We start from the raw sequence: 10,230 nt of genomic DNA, 5'->3' as shown, positions 1-10,230 counted from the left end.
GTTAGAGATGGGTGAAAGAAAGGAGAAAAGTAAAGTTAAGTTTAGAGAGAGGAGAAAGAGAGGTTATAGCTACCACCACTGATCTCACGACGTCCTAACGGTCCCGGGTCCAGCTGATGCTGCGTCATCAATCGTCGTGGTCCTTGGTGGGGAAGCTTCAAACTTCCATTGTTCAGAAGTCATCTTTTATGCTTAGTAACACACCTTGCTCCACCTCTGCCTCAGGAGTCTCTGCCCTTCTCAGCATACAATTATCATATCTCCGCCCTTCTAGAGCGAGGCTATCACGCAGGCATGGGGTCAGTGTCCGAGGCGTGGTAAGTCTTGGAGGCGAGTAGCCTTCGACCAGGAGGTGTGTTTTGGTATTATAATGAAGCAAAGTTCATCTAAAGTTCATGGTTTCTTCATCGATGTTATGGCAACAGTTGCAATCCATCCTTTTTGATGGTAGCTATGCAGTTATCTCTAACGGTTCCAGCCAGGTACCTTCCAGGAGCCTTGTACCACACATTCCGTCCTTGGGACCAGCCACTGCGCTCCAAACAGGCTGTTGTCAGGTAGCGTACTGTTCATGTTCCTGATGACAATGTTGAGACAATGCTGATTTTCTGACCAACTCTTACACCACCCCGTGGCTCAACAAGGTCGTCAGGACATCAGAGCTGCTTGGTGGTAGCATTATAAAGAAGAGGAAGAAGAAAAGGAAAAGAAAAGAAAAGAAGAGAAAGAGAAGGAGAGACGTTAAAAAGGCAATTACAGTGATATCAATTACAATCAAAACTGTTTATCAATTGATTTGGGGATATCCACATTGGATGGGACATCAAACATATTATATGTGTTCAATATAGACATCAAACGTGTTAACCGATTCATCATTCTCCAGGCTATGGCATACAATACTGCTGACAAAGCCAAACTGATCAAAACCAATATCAAGAGAACCACGATGGGGTGACACAACGTGTTCAGGATGTCTGTAGCAGTAGGCGACCATCTGAAAAGTGTGTCCCACCATCTATGTTCTGCATCCTTTTGCACTTTTTCTAAAACTCGGTGTATTTCTTTCACATCATGATGAACAGTTATTAAGGTTTTCTGTCCATTTTCCCTAATTTTCTCCAAAATCTCAACCAAATCCTTGTTTTGTAATAACTGTTTTACCAAAGTGAGATTCATTCCAATGGGTATAGGCAACAATTCATCAATCAACATATAGTTAGATTGCAAAAGTTGGTGAGATGTGACCGGGGCCGAATAAGAAAAGTCATATCCAACAATCTTAGTAAAATTACAAACACAGAAATTTGAATGATTTTTAGTCTCTACAACTACCTCATCTACAGATAGAGAGTCACAAACAGTCCTCAAACATGCACAGCCTTTGTCGATATATATGAGTACTGTTTCAGGGTTTTCATTAAGATGAATCTCAAAATGGCGATATTTTGTTCAGTATCTAAACAAATATCTTGTGCCTCAATTACATTACCTTCACAAACAAATCCTTGTTGTTCTCGTACAATGCAAGATTCCAAATTAACAGTTTGCCATTTTTCATCCACCTTTCAGGCCCATTCTCTATGCTCAGAAGGATAGAGTATAGTTCCATTGTGGTTCAACCCTAATGCAATAATGGGATAAATTGGGTATATGGTAGCATTATATATAGTAAGCACAAAAATTGTAGCTAGGTTTGTAACGGGATCATAAGTAAAGTTCATCAGGTTCCACCAGGATTGGAGTTCCTTCTTGAAATCAGTGGCACTGTCCCGAATTATTTTCTGAATTTCAGTGGAAAGAATACCTTCTTCACCTTTTCTTATAATTGAGGCGGCTACCGACTGCATCCATATTTGAGCCTGGATACAACTGAGAGCCAAAGAGAGGTTATTTTGGATCACCCCAAGTGCATCAGTAATCAATTCGTGGTCCCTTACATTTACCTTTTCCCATTTTGGTAATATATTTGACAACAGCCACTGGTTAGTCCCTAAAACCAATAAAGAAGATTGCAAAGGCTGTTGTAATTTAGCCAAATCACTAATTGAGATAGCCAACTTGTTCATTATTACTTCCGAATTGATGCTATTTAAAACTCCCAATCCTGCTCCCAAAACACCGGTTAGGTCTCTCCATGTTCTTCTCATGGGAAGAGTTCGTTTTTGCAGCCAGGTTGTCCATCCCTCGTAAGAAGTCTTTAGGAAAGGTGCGCAAGCTGGCTGAATATCTGAAACATTGTTCTGCAACCACAATTCAACTTGCTTGAGAGACCATGCCGGGTTAAACAACATTTGTTGTAGGCCCGTATTTCTGATCACATATGGTCCAATTTCAAAGGTTTTTGGGCTAAGCACAACAATTGGTTGGGTAGTAGATATTACAATGTCTATTTTAAATTCTCCCCAGTATTTAGTGTTATTTTTACCACACATAACTTTATAAGAGTATTGTACAGTAGTCAAATTTAGCCAACAGTCTAGGTTTTGATTTTTACACAACAAAATAGGGCCATGTGGTCCAATTCCATAACTATCTGTGGATTCAATGTGAGATTCAGTGATCAGTCTGCATCTTATTGTAATGTTATTTCCTTGTACCACTGTAAAAGAGGGTATAACTTCATCTTTGTCAGTTAGCGTCCCTTGGAGTTCTTCTGTAAAAAAAACCCTAAACAAAACTTGCCTCTCTGAGGCAAAAGAGATTAATACTATACAGAAAAATTAAAATGGTGGAATTATCCAGCGAGTATTTATCCGATGCTCCTTCCCTAGGGCATCGGATGCTACCCATGAGTATACATTCAGTGGGGTTTTTAGTACCAGTGGCATACTTCCTACGGTGGGAAGTTCTACCAGGACAGGTTGTCCAGGGAAATGTGCTGGACTCTTAGAATCATCTGGTCCCTTTAATGAGGGAACTAGAGAGGGAGCCTTTGGGCAAAAGGCAGTAATTTTGGGGCATCCATTTACCCCCCATCTGTTGTTTACACCTTTGACAGCTTCCCATAGGCGGGCATCCCAATTTCCCTCCTGTGGTTTCAAGAGTCGTTTTAAGAGACCATTTGTTCTTCCTACAATTCCATTGGCCTGTGGATAGTATGGAGTGTGGAAGACCCATTTAATCCCTTCACTTCATGCCCAATCCTGTACGATTTTGGCTGTGAAGTGGGAGCCATTGTCAGATTGTATTTCTTGTGGTTTTGGAAAAATTCCAAACCATTCACACAGTGCTTTCACAGTTTTTTCTCCTGTAGCTCTGTTAAAACCTTCGACTTGGGCTAGCCCTGATGTTATTTCCACTCCTACCAGCACAAAGCGTTTTCCTCCTAATTTCTTAAAGGGGCCTATATAATCTACCTGCCAAGCATCCCACAAGCCTTTACCCTCTCTTAAATGCAGAGGGTCATCTTCTAAGGGGTGTCTTTTGAGCCATGTATGGCACTGTTCACAGGCTGATATGCAGGTTTTACACATTTCCCTAGTGACAGGCCAACCTCGGGCAAGGGCTTCATGATACAGATCTTTAGCTCCCGTATGTTTTCGTTTTATATGCAACCATTCTAGCAAACGATCCCAATCTTCTGTGATCTGGTCCTTTTGTACAGGAGCTAGTCTTGCTAATTCATCAGCTTTGTTGTTCCATTCTCCTGCCGAGCCCCCATCTACTTGATGAGAAGCTACCCATCCCACAGCAAAGTTCTCTTGGCTAGCAATGCTCAGGATTTCTTGCCACTTGTCCTTTTGCCACACTGAAATTCTGTTAACCTCCCATCCATTTTGCTCCCAAAAAGGGAGCCATTCAGTACATCCTTTAAACACTGTGTAGGAATTGGTATATATGTGGACAGGGGAAGCGGTTTGTGCTTCATGCTTGAAAACGCTCCATACTGCAATTAATTCTCCTACCTGGGCACTCCCTTCTCCCTCTGTTATTATCTGTTCATTAGTAGTAGTGTGGAGGGCTACTGCCTGGTATTTCCGTACTTTTCCTTCTCGCTTTGCAGAAGCATCGGTAAACCAAGCATTCACTGACTGATCATGGGAGAAAGGAGGGGCTACCTGAATAACTGAGATAGGTTTGTCTTGGCTGCCGTCCAGGCTTTCTGTTTCTTGGATAACTAAGTTTTTTAAAGCTCCTTCAGTCACTGAGAAAAGGTTACAATAGTGTTCAATCTGGGCATACCACTTTCGTACCGAGGCTCTCTGGGCCACCCCATCAGGAGGGGGCGTCCCGTTAGTGACTGCTTTTATAACTTTGAACGGGCCTCTTAGCACGATTGGTTGCTGACGTGTGATTTTCTCCACTTCTATGAGAGCCATGCTAACCACAAACAAACCTTTCTCCTGTGCAGTATATCTCTTCTCAGCATCCTTAAAGCCGCGGGAGTAAAATCCTACAGGGCAGGTTGGACCCTCAGGACCACGTTGCCAAATGTGTATTGACAATCCCGTTGTGGCAAACCCCCATTCTACTTGAAAAGGGTCTGTAGGGTGGATAGGGCCAAGAGCCTGATGAGCTGTTGCTTCAAAAATTAACAATTGCATTGTTTCTTCCTGAGAAGCAGTCCATTCCCATTTGGCCCCTTTTCTCGGTAAATCGTAAAGAGGTCAGGCAATGATAGAAAAGTCTGGGATATGTTTTCTCCAAAATACCAATAACCCTAAAGCATGCTGCAAATCCTTTTTTGATTCAGGCATTTTAATCTGATGTAGAGAAGTGAGGGTGTCTGGTGGGATACATGTCATTCCCCCTTTAAACCAAATTCCTAAAAACTTTACTTCTTGTGAGGGTTTTTGGATCTTTTCTGGGGGAATTTGCAAACCCAAGTTCTCCAAATGAGACATTATGTTCTGTTGGGTTGCCCTCACCTCCCTTTCTTTATCTCCACCCACAAGAATATCATCAATATACTGATAGACAGCTATGCCATCGGCTTTTGGTATTTTCTCCAGTTCTTGGGCCAAAGCATGGTGAGCTAGTGTAAGGGAGTGTTTGTATCCCTGAGGCAGCCGGGTAAAGGTGAATTGTTGTCCCTCCCATGTAAAAGCAAAACGATCTCTGTCTTCTGGTCACAAAGGTATCATGAAAAACATATCTTTAACATGTATGGTTGCCATGATCGGATGAGCTTTCTCCTGAATTGTTATTACCAGTTCAGCCATATTAGGGACTGTGGCAGTTAGGGGTCCTGTGTTAGCATTCAGCCTTCTAAAATCTACTGTGAGGCTCCACTTCCCATTAGGTTTTTTCACCGGTCATACCGGTGAATTAAAAGGAGAATGGGTATTTATCACCACTCCTTGTTCCCGCATCTCCTGTATGACTGGTTTGATACCTTCCTTTGCTCCCAGGGGGAGGGGATATTGTTTAACACTAGTTACTTTGCTAAATGGCAGAGAGGGTGCAGTTTGAAGTAGCCTGATGTTCAGCTGCGGCATCCCAAAAGTCCACAACAATCCTTCTGAATCCTCCCACCCCCTTCCTTTAAGGGCATCTATTCCTAACATGTTAGTTGGAATGTTCCCAACCACCACGTCAATAGTGATTGTGTCTTCCTCTCCTGGCAGCATCAGCTTTACCGGAACAACGTTCATAACTTCTGTTGACCCTAAAGCATTCAAGACACAAACGTTTCACTTAGAGGGAATCACCCCACACCTCTGTGCATCTTCCTCAGTCAGGGCAGAGATCTGTGCACCAGTGTCAATTAAAAAGGTTACGGGTGCAGGCTTAGGACCTACAATAGCTGTAATCAATAAATCTCCTCTGTTAGTTTTAGTGAGCTGTTGGATATAAACCCATCCTCCGTTCCCCCGCCCACTGCTAAGGGACGGAGGTTCTAGTTTCCCTGCTGACTTTTCCCATCTCCGCAGGGGGGGCTGTGGGCATGGCAGGAGAGATTTCTCTATTTGATCCTAAGTGCTGTGGGTGTTGTTTTGGACCATACCACTTTGATATCAGTTTACTCAGTTTATTAAGGGGTAAACCATCCATCACATCTCTGGGAACTCCCTTTTAATTCCCAAAGCCCCCCATTGTTGTCGAGTCAGGGGCTGTCTCCCTCCTCCCCCAGGTTTAGAGTAGGAGTCAGCAGCAGCGGTGGGGTCAGTGGGAGCGGTTACAGTTTTACTAACAGATAGGGGTAGATCTTTAACTCCTACTTGACGGATTCCTTTAGATTTCTTCTCCAAAGTTCTCACAGGACCGTATTTTCTGCTATAATCTATCAATTCCTGTGCTACATCTCCCCATGTCCACATCTTTTTATGTTTTGAGTGGGAAGGAGTCGAGCTATGATTAAAAAGTGAATCTGAGCCATCATTAGTTTCATCACTTTTGCCTTTAATAAAGCTCTCCAACTTTTCTACCGGGTCTAAAGACGCTATGGTCCTTTGGAGAACAATCCCAGTAGATCTGAGTGATTCTGGGAGTCCCCTTATCAAAGGAGCCATGATTTCAGGATTCACCGGCAACATCATTGGGGATTCACATCCGGGAATTAACTTCCTTTCATGTATCATTTGCAGGCACGATGCTTTGTGCACGCTTTCTAGCAATTGCTCAACTGTGCCTGTGATTGCTAGGGGATCTCCCCTGTCTAAGGGGTTCAGCCCTTCGGCCCAATAGGCAGCCCGCTGGGTTAGGGACCATGGGGCACATCTATCCCCTGTTGTTAAAAAGACACCATGGCCCCAGTAACCACTAGCTTCCCTTTCATTTAACTGAATTTGGTCCCCTCCAGTTAAAGATACACGCCACACATACTCTGTTTCGGATTCTTTGGGAAGGTGCCCATATTCTCTTTTCATTTTGGCCAATTCAGTGGGAGTATATGGTATCTCTTTAGTTGTAATATGTGGGTCATTATCCTCATCATTTACATAAGTGTATTCTGCTTTAATCAAAAGCCTCACTTGGGGGTTTTCCCTGAAGCATTTCCTTGCTTCCTCTAGTTCCTTTTGGGGGTATACCTGACTTATTTGCAGAATACCTATCTTTTCCATCTTCATTTCTGTCTCATTCAATGATTCAGCAGACTTTGAAAGTTCTTCTTTCAAGGCATCTTTTAGACAGTGATTTTCTTCCTCCTTTTCCTCTGCTTGCTGTTTGCACAACCAAATTACTTTCTCTTTCTCTGCTAACTGCTCTTCCAGGTTGGAGGTTGTTTTCTGCAAAAGTAGTACCAAATTTTCAAGGGATTCTATGATTTGTTTTTCCTGGCTATGCCGCTTATAGCGATCTTCAATTGCTGCGACCAGGCTGGCTCCAAGAACTGCACAGATTATCGCTTTGCCTTTGCCTGACTGTGATCTAGCCTCATTATGTATAGAAATCACTCGGTCTGTTACACTCTGTAAATTTGCCCAATTATCTTGAGCCCACTCTTCCCCAGGTGGGGAGGGTCGAGCTCCATACTTTGCCAAGAGTGCATAAAATGAGTCAAGATTTTTTACTGATGGAGAGTTTTGATAACCATTCTTTTCAGTCATTTTGTTGCAAAGGGCCAAACTCACTTCAGGGAGGCCAAAATTAGTTACACCACACAGGCAACAACTGCTGCATCACCCTCCTCTTCCCCGAGTGGTTGAAGAGACCAAAATCTCACTTCAGGGAGTCAAAACTTAGTTGCTCACAAGTGCAGACTTTCTCTGCTTGTTCCTTCAACTTCCCTGATAGTCAACCTCATCTAATGAGGACAGTTCCCCCTTTTGCACTAAGAGATCCTTGAACTTGATCCTGATAGACAGAGCCCTCAATTCGAGTTTGGGGTGAAATACACTGAGGTGTGTGCGGTGTGCGGGAATCCCGAATCGCCCCCCTTGCTTTCTGGACACCTTTCACCCTTTCAGGTGTAGGGCCAGGTGCGGCGGGAACGAAACGTTCTTCCCCTGTTACAAACCACACAAAACCTGCACCCCTCTGTCTCTCAGGATCCTGTCCGTGACGCCAGTTTAATGTCACGGTCCACTCGGTAGACTCGTGATGGTACGTTTGCTACGATCTTGAAAGTGCAAAATTAAGGTGACCAACACCAAAGGGGATAGCAGTAATCACACAGTAAAACTTTATTGTATTGCCTGTGAGGAGGCACGTGATAGTTAGAGATGGGTGAAAGAAAGGAGAAAAGTAAAGTTAAGTTTAGAGAGAGGAGAAAGAGAGGTTATAGCTACCACCACTGATCTCACGACGTCCTAACGGTCCCGGGTCCAGCTGATGCTGCGTCATCAATCGTCGTGGTCCTTGGTGGGGAAGCTTCAAACTTCCGTTGTTCAGAAGTCATCTTTTATGCTTAGTAACACACCTTGCTCCACCTCTGCCTCAGGAGTCTCTGCCCTTCTCAGCATACAATTATCATATCTCCGCCCTTCTAGAGCGAGGCTATCACGCAGGCATGGGGTCAGTGTCCGAGGCGTGGTAAGTCTTGGAGGCGGGTAGCCTTCGACCAGGAGGTGTGTTTTGGTATTATAATGAAGCAAAGTTCATCTAAAGTTCATGGTTTCTTCATCGATGTTATGGCAACAGTTGCAATCCATCCTTTTTGATGGTAGCTATGCAGTTATCTCTAACGGTTCCAGCCAGGTACCTTCCAGGAGCCTTGTACCACACATTCCGTCCTTGGGACCAGCCACTGCGCTCCAAACAGGCCGTTGTCAGGTAGCGTACTGTTCATGTTCCTGATGACAATGTTGAGACAATGCTGATTTTCTGACCGACTCTTACAATAGTGTATAAAAACAGCTCCCTTAAATAAGTTGGTAGAAAGGCAAATGAAACACAAGTCATCTGATTCAGCTTAGCATTTACTAGGATAATGGCTGTCTTGATGTAAAGTAGCAGAAAACAGAATCATTTAATGAAATTAAATTTGTAATTTATTAGTTAGAATTATATTCAAGTTGCTATAAAAATATTAAACTTATTTCCTATCAGCTTTCTTTAGTGATACTTCAGTAAAAATTATTGCTGCTGCCTGTATGTATGTGTAAGTGTAGTTCCTTTCCTTTTGATCTGATTGTGATTTCCTTTTGGTACTTTGTTATGTTAAATACTGGCCAGAATTTTTATGTAAGAAGAGGTGGTATTTCTTGAAGTGCAATAGGCACAACCTGCAACGTTGTTCCCTAATGCAGCCTCCTCCAAAGAATTTGCAGTAAGAGGAGCTTCTCTGGGTATTTTCTATAGAAAGGAAATGTATTGTTTGTTCTTCAGAAACAGTACTAGAAAATTTTACCCTGTTCCTCAAATACTGCCAAAAGTATTTATCAAAAAATGATGATTGTTTTCTTGTTTTAAGTTTGCTTCTGCTTAGGTCAAACTACCTAAAACCGTGTTTTTACAGCAAAAGTATTGAATCAATGTATGTCTACACTTTCAGCTAATATCAATGTAAATGCTGATGTGTTTGTTTTCTTTCACTGCGAACTGCTTTGAGAGCTCAGTTAATGTGACATGTTGAGCAAAACTTAAAAACCTATTATAGTACTAGACAGTTTCTCAGGTGAAGGTTGTGCACAATTTTCTATCTGGAAAGGCTTGTACAGCTGCTTATTGAACTATAAACTCAGCTGTGTAGACTCTGTCACATGATGTCATCACATGATAAAGTATGTCTGCCTATGTTTGACATATATATCTGGTAATGTAAAGGAAGGCAGATGCTTCCAGCTGTCACATGTGCAGCCATCCTGGGGAGTGAACATTGGACTGCCCTGTGCAAACCAAACAGCCTTTGATTTTGTGACAACTGCATGTGCGCACTCTTTTTACATCAACAAGTATTAATCTATCACACCTAGCATTAACCTATTGCATGCCTTAATCGTGGTTAGACACTCAATGAGCATCTCTTCTGCGATGGAGGAGGGACCACAGATCCCAAGGCAGATCCTGAGGCACAAGTTGTTCTCATAGGCACAAACCATCTTGCAGGCTGTACACTTGTTTATGGTTTAAATCAAACTTGTCTAAAAACTAAAATAGGAAAGTTGACTCAACCCACTGAAAGGCTTTAACACAACTGATTTGACTAGGAGCTAAGAAAAATCTAAATTGGCAGCAGTTATTTAAAGTTATTTTTGTGTTGCCACAGTCATCTTCAATGTTATGTGAAGGAAGATGATGAACTTGCACATGGATGAATTTGGTTCTTGTGCTCAAAACTTACATTTGAAGAGTTGTCTGTCCAATATAACCAGTTTCTTATTTTGGATACACTTCTCTGGTAGC

At 42.6% G+C, this 10,230-nt stretch overlaps 1 protein-coding gene across 1 annotated transcript; it reads right to left on the bottom strand.

Annotated features, from left to right (window-relative positions):
• Window positions 1-5,826: 5,826 nt before the first annotated feature.
• Window positions 5,827-7,493, bottom strand: LOC142035342 (uncharacterized). The gene is given in 2 exon segments (XM_075037405.1): window positions 5,827-6,032; window positions 6,035-7,493. Coding segments are annotated over 2 exon segments (1,665 nt in total).
• Window positions 7,494-10,230: the final 2,737 nt, after the last annotated feature.

Source organism: Buteo buteo, chromosome 10 (assembly GCF_964188355.1).
Source record: "Buteo buteo chromosome 10, bButBut1.hap1.1, whole genome shotgun sequence".
NCBI classification, from domain to species: domain Eukaryota; kingdom Metazoa; phylum Chordata; class Aves; order Accipitriformes; family Accipitridae; genus Buteo; species Buteo buteo.
The sequence above is the reverse complement of the archived record's forward strand: the minus strand, read 5'-3'. Positions and strand labels throughout refer to the sequence as shown.